Below are 25,060 nucleotides of genomic sequence, written 5' to 3' on the forward strand. Positions count from 1 at the left end.
ATTTGTCTTTCTCTGCTTGGCTTGTTTCACTCAGGATGATACTTTCCAGGTCCCTCCATGTAGTCTCAAAGGACAAGAGATCTTTCTTTCTTACCGCTGCGTAGTACTCCATTGTGTATATGTACCACAGCTTTTTAATCCATTCGTCTACTGATGGGCACTTGGGCTGTTTCCAGATCTTAGCGATTGTAAATAGTGCTGCTACAAAGATGGGGGTACATATATTCTTTCTGATTGGTGTTTCAGGCTTCTTAGGGTATATTCCTAGAAGTGGGATCACTGGGTCAAATGGGAGTTCAATTTTTAATTTTTTGAAGTGACACCATATTGTTTTCCATAGTGGCTGCACCAGTCTGCATTCCCACCAACAGTGTACTAGAGTCCCCTTTTCTCCACACCCTCGCCAACACTTGTTGTTTGATGATTTGTTGATGGCGGCCATTCTGACCGGTGTGAGGTGATACCTCATTGTTGTTTTGATTTGCATCTCTCTGATGATTAGTGATGATGAACATTTCTTCATATGTCTCTTAGCCATTTGTATGTCCTGTTTGGAGAGGTGTCTATTTAGTTCCTCTGCCCATTTTTTAATTGGATTCTTTGTCTTCCTTTTGTGGAGTTGTGTGAGCACTCTATATGTATTGGAAATTAACCCCTTATCTGATATATCATTGGCAATTATGCTCTCCCATACAGTGGGTAGCCTTTCCGTTTTGATGATTGTATCTTTCGCTGTGCAGAAGCTTTTGAGTTTGATGTAGTCCCATGTGTTCATTTTCTCCTTTGTTTCTATTGCCTTAGGTGATGTGTCAGTAAAAATTCTGCTGCGTATGATGTCTGAGATTTTGTTGCCCACAGTCTCCTCTAGGATTTTTATGGATTCATGGGTTACATTTAAGTCTTTTATCCATTTTGAGTTTATTTTGGTGTAGGGTGTAAGTTGATGGTCTAGTTTCATTTTTCGGCAAGTAGCTGTCCAATTTTCCCAGCACCATTTATTAAAGAGGCTGTCCTTACTCCACTGTATGCTCTTGCCACCTTTGTCAAATATTAATTGAGCATATTGCCTAGGGTCCATTTCTGGGTTCTCTATTCTGTTCCACTGGTCTATATACCTGTTCTTGTGCCAGTACCAGGCTGTTTTGATTATGGTGGCTTTGTAGTATAACCTGAAATCTGGTATTGTGATCCCTCCAACTTTGTTCTTCCTTTTCAAGATTGCTGTGGCTATTCGAGGCCTTTTTTGGTTCCATATGAACTTTTGAAGTAATTGTTCTAATTCTTTGAAGTATGCCGTTGGTATTTTGATGGGGATTGCGTTGAATCTATAGATTGCTTTGGGTAATATGGACATTTTAATGATGTTAATTCTCCCAATCCATGAACAGGGTATGTTCTTCCACTTTTTTACATCTTGTTCTATTTCATTTTTCAAAGATCTGTAGTTTTCTGCGAATAGGTCCTTTATCTCTTTGGTTAAGTTTATTCCTACGTATCTTAATTTTTTTGCCGCAATGGTAAATGGGATTGTTTGCCTAGTTTCTCTTTCTGTGAGTTCATCATTGGTGTATAAGAATGCCATCGATTTCTTGACGTTAATTTTGTATCCTGCTACTTTGCCAAATTCATTTATTAAGTCTAGTAAGCTTTTGGTGGAGTCTTTGGGATTTTCTATGTACAGTATCATGTCATCTGCAAATAATGACACTTTCACTTCCTCCTTTCCAATTTGGATCCCTTTTATTTTTTCTTCCTGTCTGATTGCTGTGGCTAAGACTTCCAGTACTATGTTAAATAGGAGTGGCGAAAGTGGGCATCCTTGCCTTGTTCCTGTTCTTAAGGGAAATGCTTTTAGTTTTTGCCCATTGAGTATGATGTTGGCTGTAGGTCTTTCATATATGGCCTTTATTATGTCTAGGTATGATCCCTCAATTCCCACACTGGTGAGCGTTTTTATCAGAAATGGATGCTGGATTTTGTCAAAGGCTTTTTCAGCATCTATTGATATGATCATGTGGTTTTTATTCTTCAATTTATTTATGTGGTGTATCACATTTATGGATTTGCGAATATTGTACCAGCCTTGCATCCCTGGGATGAATCCCACCTGGTCATGGTGGATAATTTTTCTGGTGTATTGCTGGATTCGATTTGCTAGTATTTTGTTCAGGATTTTGGCATCTATGTTCATCAGGGATATTGGCCTGTAGTTTTCTTTCTTTGTTGTGTCTTTTCTGGTTTTGGAATTAGAGTTATGCTGGCTTCATAAAACGAGTTTGGCAGTCTTCCTTCTTCTTGAATTTTTTGAAATAGTTTGAGGAGAATGGGTATTAGTTCTTCTTTGAATGTTCGGTAAAACTCCCCTGTGAAGCCATCTGGGCCTGGGCTTTTGTTTGCTGGAAGAGTCTTGATTACATCTTCAATTTCCTCTGTTGTTATTGGTCTGTTCAAGTTTTCAATCTCTATCTGATCCAATTTTGGGAGGTTATGTGTTTCTAAAAATTTGTCCATTTCGCTTAGATTTTCGAATTTGTTGCCGTATAAATTTTCATAGTAGTTGTTAACGATCTTTTGTATTTCTGTAGGGTCAGTTGTTATCTCTCCTGTTTCATTTCTGATTTTATGTATTTGGGTTCTCTCTCTTTGTTTCTTGGTGAGTCTAGCTAAGGGTCCATCAATCTTGTTTATCTTTTCAAAAAACCAGCTCTTTGTTTTATTGATCCTCTGGATTGTTTTTTTGGTCTCTATGTCGTTTATTTCTGCTCTGATCCTTACTATTTCTTTTCTTCTGCTTGCTCTGGGGTTTTCTTTTTGTTTACTCTCTAGTTCTTTAAGTTGTGAGGTTAGGTAGTCTATTAGAGATTTTTCTTCTTTTTTGAGGTAGGCCTGTAGTGCTATAAACTTCCCTCTCAGAACTGCTTTTGCTGCATCCCATAGATTTTGTATTGTTGTGTCCTCATTTTCATTGGTTTCCAGGAAGTTTTTGATTTCTTCCTTGATTTCCTCGGTGACCCATTCATTGTTTAATAACATTCTATTTAGCTTCCATGTGTTAAAATGTCTTTGTATGTTCTTCTTGCAATTGATTTCTAATTTCATACCATTGTGGTCTGAGAAGATGCTTGTTATAATTTCAATCTTCTTGAACTTGTAGAGACTTAGTTTGTGCCCTAACATGTGGTCTATCTTTGAGAATGTTCCATGTGCACTTGAGAAGAATGTGAATTCTGTAGTTTTGGGGTGTAGTTCTCTGTAGATATCTATTAAATCCATTTGGTCTAGTGCTTCATTTAGAGTCTCTGTTTCCTTGCTAATTTTTTGTCTAGAGGATCTATCCAGTGATGTGAGCGGGGTGTTGAAGTCCCCTGTTATGATTGTATTGCTATCGATTTCTCCTTTGAAGTCCTCCAGAAGATTTTTAATATATTTTGGTGCTCCTATATTGGGTGCATATATGTTTATCAATGTTATATCTTCCTGTTGGATAGATCCTTTCAATATTATGTAGTGGGCTTCTTTGTCTCTAGTTATGGCCTTCAATCTGAAGTCTATTTTATCAGATATCAGTATTGCTACCCCAGCTTTTTTTTCTTTTCCATTTGCTTGAAAGATTTTTTTCCATCCCTTCACTTTCAATCTGTGTGAGTCTTTTGTTGTGAGGTGGGTTTCTTGTAAACAGCATATAGATGAGTCTTGCTTTCTCATCCAATCAGCTACTCTGTGTCTTTTTATGGGAGCATTCAGTCCATTTACATTTAAGGTGGTTATTGATATGTACTTATTTATTGCCATTTTTGTTTAGTGTGGTTCTATTTTTCTTCCCATTTCTCCTGGTAATTACAGCAGTCCTTTTAACATTTCTTGCAGTGCTGGTTTTGTGCTAATGTACTCCCTTAGCCTTATTTTGTCTGGGAAGCTCTTTATTTGACCTTCTATTTTGAACGATAGCCTTGCTGGGTAGAGTAGTCTTGGATTCAGATCCTTGTTTTTCATGACCTTGATTACTTCATGCCATTCCCTTCGAGCCTGTAATGTTTCTTGTGAGAAGTCAGCTGCGAGCCTTATGGGGGTTCCTTTGTAGGTAACCTGTTGCTTATCTCTTGCTGCTTTTAGGATTCTCTCTTTGTCTTGAATTTTTGGCAGTTTGATTACTATGTGTCTTGGTGTGGGCCTGTTTGGGTTCTTCTTACTTGGGGCTCTCTGAGCTTCTTGAACTTGAATGCCTTCTTCCTTCACCAAATTAGGGAAGTTTTCTGTCACTATTTCTTTGAATATATTCTCTAGCCCTCGCTTACTTTCTTCTTCTTCAGGGACTCCTATGATACGAATATTATTACGTTTCCAGTTGTCCCACAATTCTCTTAAGCTCTCTTCTTGTTTCTTAATCTTTTTTTCCTTTTGGTTTTCTGATTGGTTGATTTCTTCTAGCCTGTCTTCTAATTCACTGATCCGGTCCTCAGCTTCCCCTACTCTGCTTTTTAGACCTTCCAGTGTGTTTTTCATTTCTGATATGTCATTCTTCATTTCTTCCTGTTGGTTTTTCATTTCCAGATGGTTTATTTTCAACATTTCTATGTCTTTACTCATGTTGCTCATGTCCTTACACATGCTGTTGATCTTCCGCAACATCATGGCTCTAAATTCTAGTTCTGTTAACTTGCTTAACTGCACCTCATTTATTTCATCTTCTGTAGAGGTCTCTTGATCTTTCATTTGGCTTTTGTTTCTGTTTCTCACCATTTTGGTTATCACAGTGGGCTTTGGAGTCTGCCAAGTTTTCCCAGTGGGTGTTCGTGTTTTGCTGTTTGTGGCTCCCTCTCCTGGGTTTGGATGCACCAGGGAGGACCCACTTTAATCCCGCCAAGTCCCCTGTTCTCCGGGAGTCTGTGTGGTTCCAGCGGAGAGTTTAGCAGGCTATAGCGTTAGGAGGGCCCATGCAGGGTGGCAAGGGAGGTGGTGGGAATAATTTCCAGCCAAGTTCCCTGGTCCCGCCCAGTTCCCTGGGGGCCGTGAGTCCGTGGGGCTTCAGCGGCTGCAGAGTTTCCAGGGCCGTGCAGGGCGGGGAGGGAGGCGGTAGAATTAATTTTCCGCCACGTTTGCAGGTCCCACCGAGTTGCCTGGGGGCCAGGAGTCTGTGTGGCTTCAGCGGAGAGCTTAGCCTAGCCGGCTACAGGGTTTCCAGGCCGTGCACGGCGGGGGGGGGGGGGGAGGCGGTAGACTTAATTTTCCGCCGCGTTCCCCGGTCCCACCGAGTTGCCTGGGGGCCAGGAGTCTGTGCGGCTTCAGCGGCTACAGGGCCTTGCACGGCAGGAGGGGAGGCAGTAGAATTAATTTTCCGCCTAGTTCCCCGGTCCCTCCGAGTTCCCTGGTCCCGCCCAGTTCCTTGGGGGCCAGGGGTCTGTGAGGCTCCAGCGGAGAGCCTAGCCTAGCCGGCTGCAGTGTTTCCAAGGCCGTGCACCGCAGGGAGGGACGCGGTAGACTTAACTCTCCACCGCGTTCCCCGGTCCCACCGAGTTGCCTGGGGTCTGCGAGTCTGTGCGGCTTCAGCAGAGAGCCTAGCCTAGCCGCCTGCGAGTCTGTGCGGCTCCAGCGGAGAGCCTAGCCTAGCCTAGCCGGCTGCAGAGTTTCCAAGGCCGTGCACGGCAGGGAGGGAGGCGGTAGCGTTAACTCTCCACCGCGTTCCCCGGTCCCACCAATTTGCCTGGGGTCTGCGAGTCTGTGCGGCTTCCGCAGAGAGCCTAGCCTAGCCGGTTGCGAGTCTGTGCGGCTCCAGCGGAGAGCCTAGCCTAGCCTAGCCGGCTGCAGAGTTTCCAAGGCCGTGCACGGCAGGGAGGGACGCGGTAGCGTTAACTCTCCACCGCGTTCCCCGGTCCCACCGATTTGCCTGGGGTCTGCGAGTCTGTGCGGCTTCAGCAGAGAGCCTAGCCTAGCCGGCTGCGAGTCTGTGCGGCTCCAGCGGAGAGCCTAGCCTAGCCTAGCCGGCTGCAGAGTTTCCAAGGCCGTGCACGGCAGGGAGGGACGCGGTAGCGTTAACTCTCCACCGCGTTCCCCGGTCCCACCGATTTGCCTGCGGTCTGCGAGTCTGTGCGGCTTCAGCAGAGAGCCTAGCCTAGCCGGCTGCGAGTCTGTGCGGCTCCAGCGGAGAGCCTAGCCTAGCCTAGCCGGCTGCAGAGTTTCCAAGGCCGTGCACGGCAGGGAGGGACGCGGTAGCGTTAACTCTCCACCGCGTTCCCCGGTCCCACCGATTTGCCTGGGGTCTGCGAGTCTGTGCGGCTACAGCAGAGAGCCTAGCCTAGCCGGCTGCGAGTCTGTGCGGCTTCAGCAGAGAGCCTAGCCTAGCCGGCTGCGAGTCTGTGCGGCTTCAGCAGAGAGCCTAGCCTGGCCGGCTGCGAGTCTGTGCGGCTTCAGCAGAGAGCCTAGCCTAGCCGGCAACAGGGTTTCCAGGCCGTGCACGGTGGAAAGAAAGACTGTAGAGTTAACTTCCCCTCTAGTTCCCTGGCCCCTGCCCAGGCCGCTGCGGACCCTGGGCCCTTGGTCCCCTCTCCCGTCCTCGCAAGCCTACCAGGACTGAGTGGGTGTTTCTGGTTAAGTGGTCCTCCAAGGTGTCCTTCAGCTGCCCTTTCCTGACGGTTTGCCTTTGTTTTCCTTGTAAATCCAGTTTGGTCTTGGGAGACGGTCTGGGTCCCTCCATTCACTTCGCCGCCATTTTTCTAGAATAATCGATATTTGTTATTTTCTTTCTTCTACTCACTTTGAGCTTTCTCTGTTGTACTTTTCTAGGTCTTTTCTTTAGGTATAAGGTTAGATTATTTATTTGAGATTTTTCTTTCTTGGGTAAACCTGTATTGCTATGAATTTCCCTGTTAAGACTGATTTCTCTGTGTCCCACAGATTTTGGGTTGCTGTGTTTTCATTTCCATTTGTCTCAAGGTATCTTTTGAATTCTTCCTTGATTTCATTGTTACCTTATTCATTGTTTCGTAACATGTTTTTAGGCTCCCTGTGTTTGTGTACTTTTCAGGGTTTTTTTCTTGTAGTTGATATCTAGTTTCATACCACTGTGGTCAGAGAAGATGCTTGATATGATTTCAGGTTTTTAAAATTTGCTGAGTATTTTTTTATGGCCTAACATGTGGTCTATCCTGGAAAATTTTCCATGTGCACTTAAAAAGAGTGTATATTCTGTTGCTTTGGGGTAAAAATCTCTGAAAATATCAATTAAATCCTTCTGGCCTACTGTATAATTTAAGACCACTCTTTCCTTGTTAATTTTATGTCTGGAAGAGCTATCCATTATTGTCAATGTGGTGTTAAAGTCCCCTGTTAAGGTTATTAGTGTTGCTCTCTCTGTTATGTCCATCAAGATTTGCTTTATATATGTAGATGCTCCTATATTGGGTGCTAAATGTTTACAAGAGTTATATCCTCTTGTTGGATTGATTCCTCTATCTTTAAGTTAAGTCCTTATTTGTCTCTTATTATAGCTTTTGTGTTTTTTTGAAATATTTTTTCTTTATTGATTTTATAGAGGAAGGGGGAGAGAGAGAGAGAGAGAGAGAGAGAGAGAGAGAGAGAGAGAGAGAGAGATGAGAGAGAACATCGATTGGTCCATAACCCTGGCATGTACCCTGACTGGGAATTGAACTGGTGACCTCTTGGTGCTTGGGTCAACGTTCAACCAGTGAGCCACACTGGTCAGGCTGTAGCCTTTGTTTTAAAGTCTATTTTGTCTGATACAAGTATTGCTGTAAGAGTTGGAAAGTTTTGAATTTATGCAGGATTCCTCTAAAGTATTTGCTCTTATAACCTACTGCCTCAGGGAATACAGAATCTCTTCTCAGTATGCTTATAGTAAGTACCAGACCAAGAACTAACCACACAGTTAAAATAGTGTGGTTGGAGCTACTATAGACGGAAGCACAGGAAGCTATAGGGACACAGGTGGGTCTAATTCTCATGCAGCCTGTGGGTGGGGTTGGGGGCATCTTAAAAAATACTAAAAATGTGTCAAAGATTTAATATAAAGTACTAATATTGAATATTTTATAAAGCATATAAGAGGGGCCTCTTTTTTACAAAAAAGTGTCACCTTTTCTTAAATTATTCTGAAAGAATGAAAGAGAAGCATAATTAAATGAGACCTTTGCCATTTGAAAGGGAAAACCTGAATTTGGTTGTACATAAAACCAAACACATATTAGCATTATTTAATCCTAAAGGCAGAACATCCTATTTATAATACCAAAAGCTTAATCAAAGAAGCAAAGGAATCTTTTCCAGAAAAGTTTTTAGATGTCACCAAATCTGTCTGGTCATTAATCACACTGCTGATGTCACATCGACCTTAGTGACTTTTGTCTGAATGGTGGGGCACACACAGGTGCAGGCCCTCAAATGGCGAGGATGTGAACCCTAAGCCCAGTGTGGGAGGCCTATGTATCACCCTCCAACTCAGTTCAAGTGGATTTCTTCCAGTAACTGCTGTAGGTGATTAGTACTTATACTGTCAAAGTTGTCTTCTCTTCCTTCCTTCACATTGTCATATCAGAGACCTCCCACACCCTCCCCCTCTCACAGCTTAGAACACAAGACCTGAAGGGACACCCAGAAGCTGAGAAGGAAAAGGCATCATCATAAGCCATTGCCATGGTGCACTCTTAGTGACTCTTTTAGTGTGCTCACATTAAGTGTAAGTGGGTGAAAGTGACCATGCTTGTTCCGGGAAAAGGCATGGTGGCAGTGTCTGGTGCATTAGTTCACTCTGTTTACGGCCCCCTCTTTCCTCCCACCCTAGTCTTTATGGTTTATTAAAGTACTTCTCTACTACCACTTAGGCAATTCTAATAACATGTAAGACTTCAAATAACTCTGGACCTCAGAAGTCTCGGCTTCCTCTGGCTTCCTCAGAGTTTGAACATACTAATGCTGCCTCCAAGAATCAGCCCTTTGCCCAAATTACTGTTTTGGGAAAGCATTTGGGGCTGTCACTGAGATGTGCTGTGACCTCTTCTGCTGCACGATAAAACAATTGTATTTTATTTCATACCACAGGGACTTTTATCCGGCGTCATCGAATTCCTCTCCCACCTCCTGATTGTGATCAGTTTTATACTGTGTATCACTTCAATATCAACATAGACATTGTTTTTTATGGCCGGACTTTCAAGATTTATGACTGTGATGCATTCACAAAAAACTTTTTGAAGAAAATAGGAATCAAATTAAACCCTCCAGGAGAGTGTCCAGAAGATCCTTACACGAAGATGAGGAAAGAGGTAAGAAGTTGATACATTGTGAGTTCTTTTCTTCAGAATGAGAATTGCTCTAGAGACTTAATAGGAGGGTATTGGTACTTCTGATGCAGATGTGAAAGAACTTTTGGAGCTATAGTTGCTGTTGTTGTCCTCTTCTCTTTTAGGCTGAGGGAAGTCTGAGTGTGGATCTCAGTGCAGGAAAGTCTCACTTACTGCCCCTACCCACATTTCTCTCCATGGAGAGTCTCCCTTCCAGGCAGTAGGAGTCTTCAGTGAGCCACCCACATGGGGCAATTTCTAAGAGCCCGCAATTGCTTTTGTAGTTACTGACAGTGGGCCCACACTTACCTGGCTTGTCTTTTCCCAATTTAGTTCCCTAACTCTGGGAAAATCTTTGGTTCTTTTCCACTGATTTACTGAACCAAGCCTTGGGTACACCTTTTACCTTTCCCCTTCTTCCTTGGGACTCCCAGCTCCCTTTATGGCAGCATCAGATACAGAGATGTTCTGGAGGAGTGAGAAGGGCAATGATTCTGATGTACCCACATTATGAAAGGAAAGTCTGACCCCAATTAGTGTAGGAAGGAAGGAATAAGTGTTAGATGTATCATTGTTTTCTTTCTAAAGTTTTTTTAATGATCCCATGACCCAAATTTTATGTTTAATAAAATAATCTGAACACCCAAAAGGGCAAGTGTCATGTGGAAGTTTACATACCTAACCAGTCTTCTTACTGGGGTTTGAATTCAAGTTTTTTGCGTCTTACCTTGATTTTAATTATTGTCATTTGTTTTCCTTTTTATTGGAGTATGGTTATACACTGTAAAATTCACAGAAATTAAGTATACAGTTGGATGAGTCTTAAAAAATACATACACCCATATAATCCTCACTCAAATCAAGATATAGAACATTTCCTCACCCTGCCCTCCAGAAAGTACCCTCATGCCTTTTTCTCTAATCAGTCCTTTTCTCCACCCAGGGTTAACAACTGTTCTCATTTCTATCCCTACAGATTAGTTTAATCTCATTTTTATTGTTTCTAAAACTTGTAATTCACTTCCTTGCAGAAAGATAATATAAAATTTAGAATGAAATTCTTCTTTGATTTTTCTTTGATCTCTTGTCAAAATTTGCATGTAGGGTCATTCATCTGTTTCTGCTTTCTAGCCCCAGCAGAATTATTGTTTAATGTTGTAGGCATATAACCTTCCTAAAAAATATATATTATTGATCTTGGAGTATCCAAGGTGAAATCCTTGTGGCATTATACCTGTGTATCTTGGCATGCAAGGAAATTTATGGTTTGGGCTCATTTTTATTTTTTTCCAAATGCCCTAGATAAAATAATCTAGATAAATAGAAAGTCTTTAGAACTAGCAGAAAGAACCTAAAATAAATGGATCCAAATGAATTACTACCCTTTACATATGGCTGCATTTATTCACTAACACTTGGTATTATATGTTAGTGATTGTGAATGATTATGCATTATATGAAATGTGTAGAGTACTGTGAAATTTTATAGGTTTATAAAGAAAAAATTGTTTTGTGCCAGAAATCGAGACTAAATACCAAAAACATCCAAGAAATGTTTTAAGTAATTTCCTTTCAGATTGGGAGAATCATTTTAGCATTTGTTCCCTCAGGGAGAAAGCTCTTCAATAAATATAGAAATCTGTGGAAAATTAGGAGTTTAATAAGAAGCTTTTATATTGATTTTAATGCTTTTACTTCTCCAGTGCTTGCTGCATTGAAATGTAAAGTTAAAATTAAACAATTTAACTTAAACTGAAAAGAGCTCCAATGGTATGTAATCAATAGTACATTTCTTATAAGCCTTATGATGCTGAAGAAACATTTTTCAGTCAACAAAAGTAGAGGTCCCATAATTTTATTTAAGTATCAAGGATAAGACCAGAGAGCCTCTGAAAGACCATCATGTCTCTCTCCTTTCTTGGGGTAAGTCTGCACCTAGACTGCCCTAGACAGGTACAAAATTTCGAGAATTCACACATCATATTACGTAAGTTGATGTGGGATTACACCTCCCTTGCCAATGAACACTTTTATATAACAATCCTATTTGGACACATCAGATAGAATGAGAAATTTTGCTCCAAGACTGGGCTGGGAACATGAAAATAGAGAAAAGTTGCACCAAGAAGACTGCAGAGCTAGTGGTTTCTGGTTTGGGAGACAGAGCCCAGGCACTGGTTCTGTGCCGACTGGGAAGTTTTCTATTTGTTCTGCTTCTGTTTCCATGGCCTTTCAGATCCTCAATATCTAAAGCTTTTGAGCAAAATAAAACCATGAATATATTTCTTCCCTTTTACCCTCACGAAAATCTTTGAATGAGTAAGAAAGATATACAGATATGAATTTTATTGAAAAACACACCATGTTTTACTGAGATATAATTAACATAAGTGTATAGATTTTAAGCATACAGATCAACAAGTTTTGAAAAATGTATGCAATTTAGTAACTAACATAAAAATCAAGACATAGAATATTTTCATCACCCCAGAAATTTCCCTTTCCAGTCAATCTCCTACCAAGCAGCAATTGCTATTCTAATTTCTGTCACTCTACTTATTTTTGTCTTTTATTAAACAAGAATTTTAAGTCTTTGAGAAAAATCAGTTTTTAAACACATTATAGAAATATATTTTAGTGTATTGAAATAATGTTTAATATGAAAGCTTCCTCATACTTGATTATATTTTTAAGGTTAAAACTGGTTATAATTCATATATACATCTAAATATAAATGTATACATATATTGTTAGTTGAAATAAAAAAATATAATAGAATGGTCTATGGAAAAGATACCTTTATGTTCTTGGATTGCTTGCATCCCAGAAGTGCTTGTAACCAAACCACAACTATTATGAAACTTTTCTTCATTTTCAGACACTAGAATGCGTCCAGCCCTTACGTCCCTATGAGTCCTTCGACACTCTGAAACAATTCCTCGAGTATGATAGGAAGGTTTTGCGTTTCTTCTGCCTGTGGGATGACTCAGTCTCATTGTTTGGGGACCGCAGACAACTCATCTTGCATTATTTTTTGTCTGATGATACTATCGAAATCAAAGAATTGCTGCCCCACAACTCAGGCCGGGATCCTATGTCATATTTCCTCCAGAGGGGAAAACTGCCCAAGGTGAGCAGTGGACACAACTACTTTCTGAGTTTGCTTGTGAGCTAAAAGACTGTAGTCACTCACTGGAATGTCATGTGTTATGACAGTTATCATATATTAGTGCAAATGTTTAGAAAACTTTCATTTTGTGCTCTATATTAATATGCATCTTGGAAATGACAAATTGGAGTTGGAATATTCTGGGCACAAGGCAAATAAAGGGAAAATGTCAAATGCACAAGAAATTATCTATTCAATATTGAGTTCACAATCTGTATTATGAAGATAAATGACTCTTTAGTAAAAGAATTGCTTATGGTCTTGGATGGGATACTGGTTTCTGGCCTCTGTAGCCTACTAAGGAGATCCCATTGTATTGGTTTGTGTTGTGACACACACACAGGAGTAACTTCTTAGAGTAACTACCAGTCACCAGGTAGCCACTAGCTAGCAGCAGTGGCAGCTTTTGCATTTTATTTGCTATTGAAAGTTATCAGACTGATTTCTACACATATTTATGGGTATTTAAGAGCTAGCATAACTTGAATACAGCCAAAAATGATCCAAATATAGATGACCTGGATTAGAGTTGTGATTCTGCACTTAATAGCTATGTGACCTTGGGCAAGTCACTTAACCTCTCTGAGTGTATTTTATTATCTCTAAAATGTAGTTAACAAGGCTTCCACCTAGAGGTAACTATAAATAGAATGAGGTAACACAGTAAAAAAACACTATCTAAGGACCTATACATAAATACCTGTAAGGATACGGAAACATAAAGGCTTTTTCACAGTTCTATGTTACATTTCATTTCTTATTTAGATTAAATATTTTTTAACATTTCTTAGTGCTGCTGAAGAGGTGACTGTAACACTTATTTCTGACGCAAACAGACTGCTGGTTATGTGGTCTAGACAGGAGGCTCTCCAAGATTTTTTGAACCCATAGCCAGAAGCCCTGTAGTATTGCTGGGAGAGGTGGTGGTAGTGGTGGTGATAGGCAGAATTTGTCTGAGAGGGAGCTCTGGGGTATGGACAGCAGGTGACCAGCAGATACCTGGGAAGACTGCTTTGATAAATAGGCTGAATATAAAATAATGACACACCTAACATTTGCAGTGTGCCTGCACATCAATTACTTCATTTATTCATTCATTGAACGCATACTTATTGTCAACTGTATGTCAGCTCTGGGGTTGCAGTGATATATAAAATGGATTAAGTTCTACTTCATGGAGAGCTTGCTTACATTCTCTTGTGGGAAAGATACAGTAGCGGTAGGTGTTCCCCTGGCACTCTCAACATCTTTTGAGAAAGCAAAGAATAAGTACTGTTGTAGCTATATGAAACTAAAGATAAATATCTGGCCCCAAGTCCTTTAACTAGTAAGTGGCGAACATAAAGTTTATGTCCATATGTACTGTTTTTCTATGTTACGTAGCTTACTTATACCCCACACATAATAAATTCACATGTTTAACTTACATATTATGTCACATGTATCCGAGATGATTCAGATTTCTCATCTGTATATGACACACAGATAACTGTGAATTTGTAAGTTAATTAAGGTATTTCTTGCAGCTCACACAACTGCTTGGACTACCTCCAGCATGTGTAGAACTGAGGAGTTCCATGGTTCACTTCAATTTCTGTTAAAGGCTGACCACATTCTATTGTTCTTGCCATGTCACCACACTGCCTCTCTCAGCCAGCAAATGCATTCTGAGTTCAGGATCAGGCAGGATGCTAAGCAGAGTAAAGAAAAGAAGGCAAAGCATGGTTTGTAGTTGAATGAAGAGAAAAGATGACTGCTGATGAATCAATTAGAGAATCATAAAATGTGGTTTATTCCTGCGATAGGTGCTATGGAGCTTTGGATTGGGGACAGGCCAGTAGGATGGGAGAGGTCATGGGGAAAGATGGGGCTTTATCAGGGTTTTGATGGATAGGTGGAGTATAGTCCAGTCTGAAGGGGTTTAGAGGCCATCCACCACATCTTGCTTTGGTTTTGTCTTCCAGTATGGCCCACCTGGAGTCTATCAACCAGGCGAAGTAACAGATCGCGTAGTTCTCAATGTGTATAGTGGCTATAGAGTGAGCCGAGTGCATGGCTACCTGTTGGATAAATACAAGGTGAGGAATCTTACATTTTATTACTGTTTCCAATGTGATATCCCTGAACCTGAAATGTGGGTTGAGTTACATATTCTTCTCTTGTGAGATTGATTGTGAAGTGAATGAATATATAAATGCATACATTGCATTGTTGTTTATCAATAATAAACATACTTAAGTGCATATGTAAATATATGCCTTGCATTGCTATTGGGTAAGACTACATTGCTAAAAGAATGTTTTAAAATGTTAATATCAACTACTTGTCATTTGGTTTGATTTTTAAAATTTGGTTATAAATTACATAATTGAGGTTTTGTTTTTTTTTAATATATTTTTTCCTTTGGAAACAGTTAGATCTTTGGAGGGTCTGTGGTGCCAACATTGTGTTCCTTTGTTTTTATTAGATGGGAAAATTAGAACAAGAGTTTTACAAAGATAGTGACCTGTCCGTAGGAACCACCATCAATGTGTGGGGAAGGAAAGTACTCCTTTGTGACTGTGATGAGTTTACAAAGACTTATTATAAGACAAAATATGGAATTGGTAAGTGATACGTCTATAAATTAGAAAATAATATTGGAAACTTAGAGTCTTTGTTCCCTGGTTAAGATTTTACTTTTGAGTTTTAAATGCTAAACTCATAATAGCTATTATTTATTGAACATTTTATATCTACCAGGCATTTGATGTTTTCTTTTTTCCTTTTCTACAAGGGTAGGCTCATTATCCCCACTTTAGGGGCACAGAAACTGAGGCTTAAAATGGGCTAACTTGTCGAAGGTCATACAGCAAGTAAAGAGTGAGCCAAGATTTGAACTTGTCTGCCCAATGACCAGAGGCTTCCATTTCCCCTTATAGCCCTCTGCCTCACTACAATATGGGTAAATGTTTGCGTCAATCAAAACGGAAATCTAAATGCTTTTCTTTTCACTGCATTCTTGTTTACCACAATGGATATAATTATTTGAGTTCTCTGGGGAATTTTCTTCTGCCAGTTTGCTCTACCTTTCCTGGAGAGACTCAGCCAGATTTCTAGCTTCTCTTTTCCTAGATTTCAATTTCATTCAGGTTAGTTCAGTTCAAAATGAAAACCAGTGATTTATTAGACACCTATTAGGTGCAGGTTATTTTAGTAGACTTTGAAGCTATAGAGGTCAGTAAGGAGTTTCTAGGCTGGAAGGGGAGCAGAGACTTACAGCATGTTACATGTGTTATGAGAGTCATAAAAAAACAGGTGGAGGACCTGTTGTGAAGCCAGAAAATAAACCTTTCATTTGTTAAACCTGCCAGCTAGCTCTGCACCCTTTCTGGCCTTCTACTGTAGGCTCCAGGTACGTGCTGGGTGGTAGGCTAAGTACAGATGGTGGGAGTTGCTAACCTCACAGATTGAGGTTTGGAGCTGGGGTAGAGGATGCTTACTCCTCTGCTCTCTGAACCTTGGAGTAGTCATGTGAGCACACTTTCCCAAGGAATGAGGTGGAAGCCAGAATTGACCACAACTTCCTAAAAGACAAGGTCGTTCATCTCTAGAATGAGAAGGAAGCCCTCCTATGTGTCTTGGTGTCCCCCACTGTGTAGTATCCCTGGCCTCCTGGGAATCTTTACATTGTGAAAGAAGGCACACTGATTGAACTAAGAGGTTGGAAAAAATAAAAATAAATAAGGCTGTCAATTTCTCTCTTCAGTTTGTTAAGGGGATTTGTTCCCTTGCATCTACCTGCCAAATTAGTAAAAACTTGTGGGCCTTATGAGGCCATATTGGTAGCCTTATTTTATTTTCTAACATTGGTACTCTTTACTGGACACAGTTGGGCATGGTTTTTTTTTTTTTTTTTTTTTGAATGCTGTGGGCAAGAGATAGCCAGGAACCTGCAGGTTGTAGGTGCTGTTAAGACGCTGCTAGTAACCTTTAGATCACTGGGAGGAGAACTTGGTCTTTAATAAATGTAAATGCTTATTTAGAATCAACAGGTCTTCAGTACATACTTGAAAATTAAAAAAAAAATAAGTCACTGAAAACATTTTCTTATTTCCTACTGACTGATTACCTTAAAATAAAGGATGTGGTGAAGGTTCTAAGACATCATATGATCCCTTAAACATAAAGTCCAACATTTGGTTGATGTTTGTCTGTCAGCTTGATTTGGAGACTATAAAGATTGCATTTGGGAAAATGAATGTGGTGCTGGAGAGACATGGTTCATTATCTCTTAACAGGTTTGCAGGGAACTTTGAGAGTCCAAAGTTCACGGTGCACTCCAAATTGAGCTGTCCTTGGTTTTCAAATGCCCTATAGTCCTTTTCGGTTGAGCCCTAGTGCTTAATTTCTTTTTCACTTAATTCACTTTTATTCACTATATAAACTTACTATATTATGTAAAATGTAATTTGTGCCTTTACAGCTAATATAACATGAACATATGCATTTAAACAGAAAATTATGCAAATGAAAAATTATGATGCATTTTATAGTCATGCTGACTTTTTATATTTCTCATAACATATGTTAAAATATCCAATTTAGCAGACACTATTTATTACACAACATTTCTTGAGTAACAACAGCGTACTTAATGTAACTAATAACTAGAAATTATATCCACGAGGCAGGGTAGGTGGGGAATGAATAAATACTCTCTTGCAATCTTTATATTTGCTTTTTCTGACTTTTTGGTAAGGTTAAATTAATATACTTAATGTTACTTAGATAATTACTTTTGACATTTTAATTTTGTTTATAATTGATCTGTTTCTAAAATTCTAAGACTAACCAAATTCTATACATTATATTTTGGTATCCTTGATGCTCAAACCAAGACAAAGTCCCAATAATAATTATAGTTACATTTTCTTCCTTGTCAGTAATAGTGGTCAGTAGAATACCTGGTGTCTCCACTCTATAGTGCCACAGGGAGGTGCTGACAAGTGCCAATAACACAGCTAGGGACCTCCCTAAGAGGAAGCCAGAGGGATACATTTTTTTTTTTCCCCCCAGAGGGATATTTCTAATGCAGTGTGCAACCTTGATGCTTTAGACCTTTCTTTTAACTAATGGTATTACAACATATTTGGAGGGAGAAAAAAGTGTCAGACAGACTAAGAGAACAGCCCCAAGAAAACTGATTGAGTAAGCTTTCTATTTATGTGGAAACAGAGGGCTTGATAGAAATCCAAGAGATATCTGTACCCCTGTGTAAAATCCAATCTGACTCCTAAAAAGATGAGATTTTTAAAATGCATTTAAGGATTCTAAGGAGAAGGTGATTCCATAGAATTCTTCCACAAAACAGTCTAGTGTGATCTCTCTGCCCCCCCCCCCCACCTGCACTAGGTACCTTGGTCATCCCACTGACCCAGGCTTGCCTGTGGACTGTAACATGTCACTCCCTCATTATTTCATGTGGCTGAACACGTACTGGCAGATGGACATATGTCGGATTTTCTTGTAGCATGAAGGTTGGAAAAGGCTCCAGAGGCTCCAACAGGTGTTTCTTTCACTGAAGGGACGAAGGGACAGGGATTTGAATGTAAACTGTTTGTACTTAGAATTCCTTCATTTAATTATTATTTTTTCGTCATCAAGAGCACTTTCTTATTATCGATTCTTAATGACTGAGGCAACCAAACTAGTAACAGGACCATTCATTCCCATTGCCCTTCAACACTTAATAGGCTGTACTGATATTAAAGATGAACAAAAACGTAAAGCACCTTTGATTTTTGGAGTCATCTCTAGCCATCTCTGAACTCTTGGTGCTAGAAGCAGCAGGACATCCTAGATGAGAGCTTAATGATCATTTGAGCAAATTTGCCATCCATCCCAAGATAGGTGACGGGGGTGAAATTCTAGTCTCACCATATGGCCTCAATGGAGTTAACAAATTTACCTCTTTTTCCTCCCCTATGAAGTGAAGAGGATTAGATGATTTCTAAGGATTTTCTAGCTAAAAGTAGAAAATCATGTGATTCACTGGTCAGTTGCCTCCAAAATGAACATCCCATGAACATCATTTCACCTGGGCATTGGGTACAAGCAGAGATGGATTTACCGTGAAGTTAATTACTATGAAGTTTTGGGGTTTTTCCTTTGCAGGGGCCCCAGTCCAAAGCCTTGGGCCTAATTTGGTTTTAATAATTTGGAGTTCTTTGTCTTGAAGAGCTCCAAATTATATAAACTTCAGGTCTCACTAAAGCCGAGTCCATATCTGGGTTACTAGAACATACAAAATGAACTTTGAGGTAATTGAAGGCTTTTCCCAGCAATTGTTTCCAACTAAGATGGTGAATAGTAAATCACTGTGAATGAACATTAAGATTCCTTTAAATTAAAAAATATATCACATCACTGTAAATTTATTGGAATTTAGTTAATTATATATAAACATCCAATATATATGTTTTTACAAGTCACTTGGAATTAGAGGATTCAGACTATTTAAGAAACAGGTGTGTCTCAAGATCCAGTGGAGTGTCAGTTTAAGAAGATATTTGGGAAGACGCTTTGTATAAAAATGTATACTTTTTCATTCACCAAATATTATTTAACACCTGAAAAATGCAGGATGCTGGGATGATGGAAAACCAAAGACAAGAAACTTATTCAGGTACAAGTACAAAGCATTGTGAATGTAAGCTATTATCCAGAGAAATGATATATTGAGTCAGAATATCCAAAAACATGTATGTGGTGTTAGAACAGTCAGGCATGATGGAATGGAACAGTTCTCAAGTTTTATGCACTAGATGGCACTGTGGGTGTAGAGGAATACTCTAAATTGGTTCTTTTGTTACTTAAATGCGTTGCAAAAATTATGTAGTTGAGAAAACAACAGTGTGTTATGAAATCTGTAATTTCTGAAATCTGAAAGTATAGAATGCATTCTTAATTACTTTGCTATTTAATATGTGTCCAATTTTGGTTAGACTGCTCAGATTAATATGTAGAGTTGTATAGGTCCCTTGTTAGAAGAAAGTGATCATGTCCCAATTTTCTAGTAATCACACAGAGCACTCCCTTTCATTCCTATGGTCCTCTCAATGAAATGAAGGTAGCAGTCGGTGGTTTCATGTAACAGTTAGAAATGATAGGGTCTACTGCAATTCTGCCTGATTCCAAGATTTAAACTTTCCTCTTTAATTACCAAAACTTCTCTTTGCCACAAAGACAGCAATAGGAGAGGCTTATGAGTCACTTCTGTACAGGCAGTCGGATCGCCCCCTTTCACTTAGTCAGTGAGAAATACTTGATGCTGTCTTCTGTGAGAAGTTTCTGTTAGGATAGAACAGTAACTCTTTTGGGCATTACGCTTGAGGGGAGTTCACACAAAGGCTGTGATGAAGTCTAAGGAAATGTGAAATTGGAAGACATTTTCAAATTAGAATTAGAAATAGCCTCAAACCCTTAACCTTTTAATCAATCAGTATTTTTTTAAAAAGTGCTTCAATTTTAAGAGTTAGGTTGCCCTGTATGACAAATTGTTGCATATTTTCAATTACAGAGGTGTGCACTAAATCTGGATTCTTCCTCCTATTGGAACTTTAACAATGGAAAAGGAAATCATTGGTTATGTGAATTTCTTTCAGTCATGGATGGCAATACCTATGGATACTCAAGTTTGGGAAAGAAGTATAAATTAGATTCCAGGCACTATATTGTTTTGTTTTGTTTTAGGAAAGATCCTGGCATCTTTTTTGCCATTTTTGGTGGGACAAACACAAGTGACTTGAATCTATTAGGTCAATGTGTTATTTGCTGTAGAGAGCACAGTTGTGTCTCAGAGTTTGTACAGCCTCACAAATGAGTGCCTAAAAGCTCATAGGCTGTTACAGATAGCTAGCTCTCCTTCTCTCCTTTTTCACAGATGATAATAAAGAAAACCAATATTATTGATTACTTAACACTCCTTTAAAATTTTTTTTTTCTTTATTGATCTTAGAGAGAGATGAAGGGAGAGGGAGAGAGAGAAACATCGATGAGAGAAAACACCAACTGGCCGCCTCCTGCATGCCCCCCACTGGAGACTGGGCCCACAACCTGGGCATGTGCCCTGACTGGTAATCGAACCAGCGACCAGCGACCTCTTGGTGAATGGGTCAACGCTCAACCACTGAGCTACACTGGCCAGGCCTTAACACTTCTTTTGAGGGAGTGGGTGCTGGCTATTTTAAAAGTTTTATTTGGTTGGTTTGTTTTGGGCTTATTTTTTACTTTTTTGCTTCATTGCTTTTTAATTTAATTACAGTCTTTTTGTGGGCAGTAACAAGAGCAACCTGGAGTGGCGGTTGGTGACAAAAAGGTTGTTTTTTTGTTTGTTTGTTTTGGTTTAGTTTGTTGTGGGTTTTTTTGGGTGGTTGTTGTTGTTAATCCTCACTCAAGGATATTTTTCCATTGATTTTTATTTATTTATTTATTTTAATCCTCACCCGAGGACATTTTTCCATTTTTTGTACAGATAGAGTGGGAGGGAGAGAGAGGAAGAGAGAGAGAGAGAAACATCGATGCGAAAGGGACACATCGAGTGGCTGCCACCCGCACGACCAACCAGGGCCGGGGACAAACTGCAACCGAGGTACATGTCCTTAGCGGGAACCGAACCCGGGTCTCTCTGGACCGCAGGTGGATGCTCTAACCGCTGAGCCAAACTGGCCAGGGCTTTTTTTATTTATTTATTTTTTTAATCCTGCATTTATTTTTAGAGAGAGTTGAAGAGAGGGAGGAAGGAAGAGAGAGAAGGAGGGAAGGAGAGAGAGAGAGAGAGAGAGAAAGAAAGAGATGTGAAAGGAACACGTCGATTGGTAGCCTCCTGCATACACCCTCACTGGGGCCAAGAATGGAACCTGCACCCGAGATATATACCCTTCACTGGGTATTGAACCCTCGACCCTTGGGTGTGCAAGCCAGCGCTCTAACCACTAAGCCCTACCAGCCAGGGCTTGTTTTTTAACTAGACAGTGAAGGGCCATGGCTTGGAGTTGAGTTTGGGGAAAGGGAGAGGGTTTAAAGGATGTGCACAGGATGAGGGGATAGTAGATAGGAAAGTAAAGACAGACTAGTCAGGAGCCAGTTCTGTTTGGAAAGGAATTTTATTATTGAGTGTTGACTAAACATAAGAGAGAGCTAAACTACAGTTTAAAATATGGAATGGGTGGCATAAAGTTCTAAGTTTGAATTTTCATATCATTGGAAAAATCAGGATGAAAAATATATTCAGAAATAGGATATGATGACAAAAGATAAATATTTACTTATTCAACATAGTTTCTTTTGAACCAATGACGATTATTGAGTGAGTTCTGTGGTTTTAGTAAATATGATTGAAACCTACCCTCACAGGATTTTGCTGTTTTGTTTGAAAGAGTTTAAAATAGTCTACAAAGATATCCATGTTCATCCTGAAAACATAACAAACCTTTCAAAACAGCCATAATCAGAGCAAAAAAAATATTGATGTTTCATTTGCCTTTGTTTTGTTCTAGAGAACTTTACCTCAATTTCATGCAAGCCTCCATCTCCTCCAAAAATAGAAAGGAAATTTCCACCTTACACTGGCTTTGGTTCTGAAGAAGATTCTCTCCGCTCTTGCATAGGCCTTGTACCCATACCTCGTCCTAATCTGGAGGCCTTCAGGAAGTTCATGGAAATAGACAGGTACTTTAGGGAACCATTATTTTGGTCTGTTATTTCCCAAATGTGTTCAAGATTTATTGTACAGTCCCCATGATGACATAGATGACACTCAGCTCATCTAATCTTAAGTCCAGGGGCATGTTATAGCTTTTTAATGAAGTTCAGTAACATGCAAGTATTAACAGGCTCTTATTGAGTGGTTATTATATTTTTCCCAGTTTTACTGAGATATAATTGACATACAACATTGTATAACAATGATTTGATATATGAATATACTGAAAAATGATTACTAAAATAAAATTAGTTAACATTCAGTACCTCAAATAGTTATAATTTTTTCCTTGTGATGAAACCTTTAAGATTTACTCTCACAACTTTTAAATATACAATATAGTCAACTATAGTCACCATATTGTACATTAATTACATCACCAGAACTTATTTATCTTATAACTGGAAGTTTGTACCTTTTGATCACCTTCATCTAATTCATTCGTTTCTTACTCCCTGTCTCTGGCAACCACCAATCTGATATCTATTTCTATAAGTTTGGTTTTATTTGATTTCACATATAAGTGAGATCATACAGTATTTGTTTCTCTGTCTGACTTATTTTACTTAGCATGATGCCCTCAAGTTCCATCTTTGTTGTATCAAGTGGTAGGACTTCCTTTTTTTTTTTAATGGTTGAATAACATTCCAGTGTGTGTGTGTGTGTGTGTGTGTATATAACACATATATCAAATTTTCTTTATCCATTCATTTGTTAGTGGACACTTAGGTTGTTTCTATGTCTTGGCTATTGTAAACAATGATGCAGTGACTGTGGGGGTGCAGATAACTCTTTGGGAAAATGATTTCATTTCATTCAAATATATACCCAGAAGTGGAATTGCTGGATCATATGATAGTTCTATTTTTAATTTTAGCGTTTTCAATGGTGGCTGCACCAATTTACATTCCTACTAACAGTGTACAAGGGTTCCCTTTTCTCCAAAACCTTGCCATTGAGTAGTTATTTTAATAACTGTCATCGGGAAGCACCTAAAATCATAGAATCAGTGAGATGACAAAGATGCCTTTATGTATATATATTTCCTCATGGTGGTCCCTAGGAAATGATGTAGAGTAGACTTTTTCTTAAAGGGTCAGATAGTAAATGTTTTTGGCTTTGCAGGCCACATGGCCTCTGTCACACCCACTTAACTCTGCAGTTGTAGTGTGAAAACAGCCACAAACAGTCCATAAACAAATGTGTGACTATGTTTCAATAAAACTTTGTTTGTGGACACTGACATTTGAATTTCATGTAATTTTTACCTATTACAAAATATTATTCTTTTGATTTTTTTCAGCCACTTAAAAATGTAAAAATCATTTTTATCTCAGAGGCCATATAAAAACAGATGGTCAGCTGTTTTTGGCTCATAAGCTGTAGTTTTCCTGCCCCTGGCATAGAAGCTTCCATGATTTATGTGTTTTTCAGAATGTTATTTGGTAATTAATATGGTTGTTTTTTCAGTTACATACAATATCATATAAGTTTCAAGTATATAACATAGTGGTTACACATTTATATAACTTACCAAGTGATTACCCTGATAAGTTTAGTACCCATCTGACATCATACATAATTATTACAATATTATTGACTATATTCTCTATCCTGTACTTTACATTCCCCTGGTAGTTTTTATAACTGGCAATTTACACTTCTTAATCCTTTTGTCTTTTCACCCATTCCACCACAACCTCTCTCCCATCTGGCAACCATCAAAATGTTCTCTCTATCTATGAATTTGTTTCTGTGCAATGAATGTGGTTTTAATTTGAGAGGTTTAGCTGAGTTCAGTAGACATAGATTGCTCACACGGCTGAATCTAATTTCAAAAGATGAACTTTCAAAAGTATTCCTAATATATTTGAGGAAAAATCTGCCCCTGAATTATTATATGTATAAAATGTGGGCACTGCCCTTAGCTACTTTTCCCTTTTTTAAAGAGAGTAGGCTCTGGAGAAAGAAGCTGGGGGGTAGCCCTGGCCAGTTTTGCTCAGTGGTTAGAGCATTGTCCTGTGGACCAGAGAGTCCTGGGTTCGGTTTCTGCTAAGGGCACATACCTTGGTTCTGGTTTGTCCCTGGCCCCAGTTGGGGTCATGTGGGTGGCAACCAGTCGATATGTCTCTCTCCCATTGATGTTTCTCTCTCTCTCGTTCCCCCGCACCCTGCTCTATCTGAAGATAAATGCAAAAGAAAGGCCTCAGTGAGGATTAAAAAAAAAAAAGAAGAAGCTGTGGGGAAAGTGGTAGGAAAATGTTGCAGATATCAGAATAGGAGTTGGCCAAACATCGAAGTCCTGTGTAAGGGAAATAAAGGGTCAGGGGAACCTGTGGATAAAAATGATGAAGGAAAAATGTAGTTAGACCAGGAGAAGGAGAAGAGACAGAACCCTGAATTTGATAAAATTTATGGAGTCAGATGCTGTTGTAGAACATTGTTAAGTAGAGAAAACAGTAGTTTTGCTAAAACTGTAAAAATGGTGAAATATATTATTAAGAGCTATACAGAATGTCTAAAAGGCTGCCTTTGTCATTATATGATATCCTTTGTCTTTCAAGAAATAATCTTTTATTTTTGGGAACTTTAGAGTTTTGTTTTCAGTTTTAGAATCTATGATGCTCAAAATGTGGCACCCACACTTGTTAGAAATGCTAATTCTTGTGCTACACTCTGAACCTACTGAGGCAGAAACCCTGGGAGTGGTGCTGGTACTGTGTTTAACCAGCCCTCCAAGGTTTCTGATGTATACCAGGGTTTGAGAACTACTGATTTTGATTACATAAGAGGGACACCATCATCCTCTTTTATAGATAGCAGTGTTTACCGTGAGGTTGCAGGGTAGGGATT

At 39.4% G+C, this 25,060-nt stretch overlaps 1 protein-coding gene across 1 annotated transcript in view; it reads left to right on the forward strand.

Moving 5' to 3' along the window:
* EFHC2 (EF-hand domain containing 2) overlaps positions 1 to 25,060 on the forward strand; it is a 226,214-nt gene that overhangs the window by 58,345 nt on the left and 142,809 nt on the right. The window contains exons 3-7 of the mRNA XM_036271414.1: positions 9,052 to 9,275; positions 12,172 to 12,423; positions 14,427 to 14,540; positions 14,930 to 15,068; positions 22,002 to 22,173. Coding sequence (XP_036127307.1) covers positions 9,052 to 9,275; positions 12,172 to 12,423; positions 14,427 to 14,540; positions 14,930 to 15,068; positions 22,002 to 22,173 — 901 coding nt within the window. The remainder of the gene's footprint in view (positions 1 to 9,051; positions 9,276 to 12,171; positions 12,424 to 14,426; positions 14,541 to 14,929; positions 15,069 to 22,001; positions 22,174 to 25,060) is intronic.

The sequence above is a fragment of the Molossus molossus genome, unplaced genomic scaffold, assembly GCF_014108415.1.
Source record: "Molossus molossus isolate mMolMol1 unplaced genomic scaffold, mMolMol1.p scaffold_m16_p_2, whole genome shotgun sequence".
Lineage (NCBI taxonomy): Eukaryota > Metazoa > Chordata > Mammalia > Chiroptera > Molossidae > Molossus > Molossus molossus.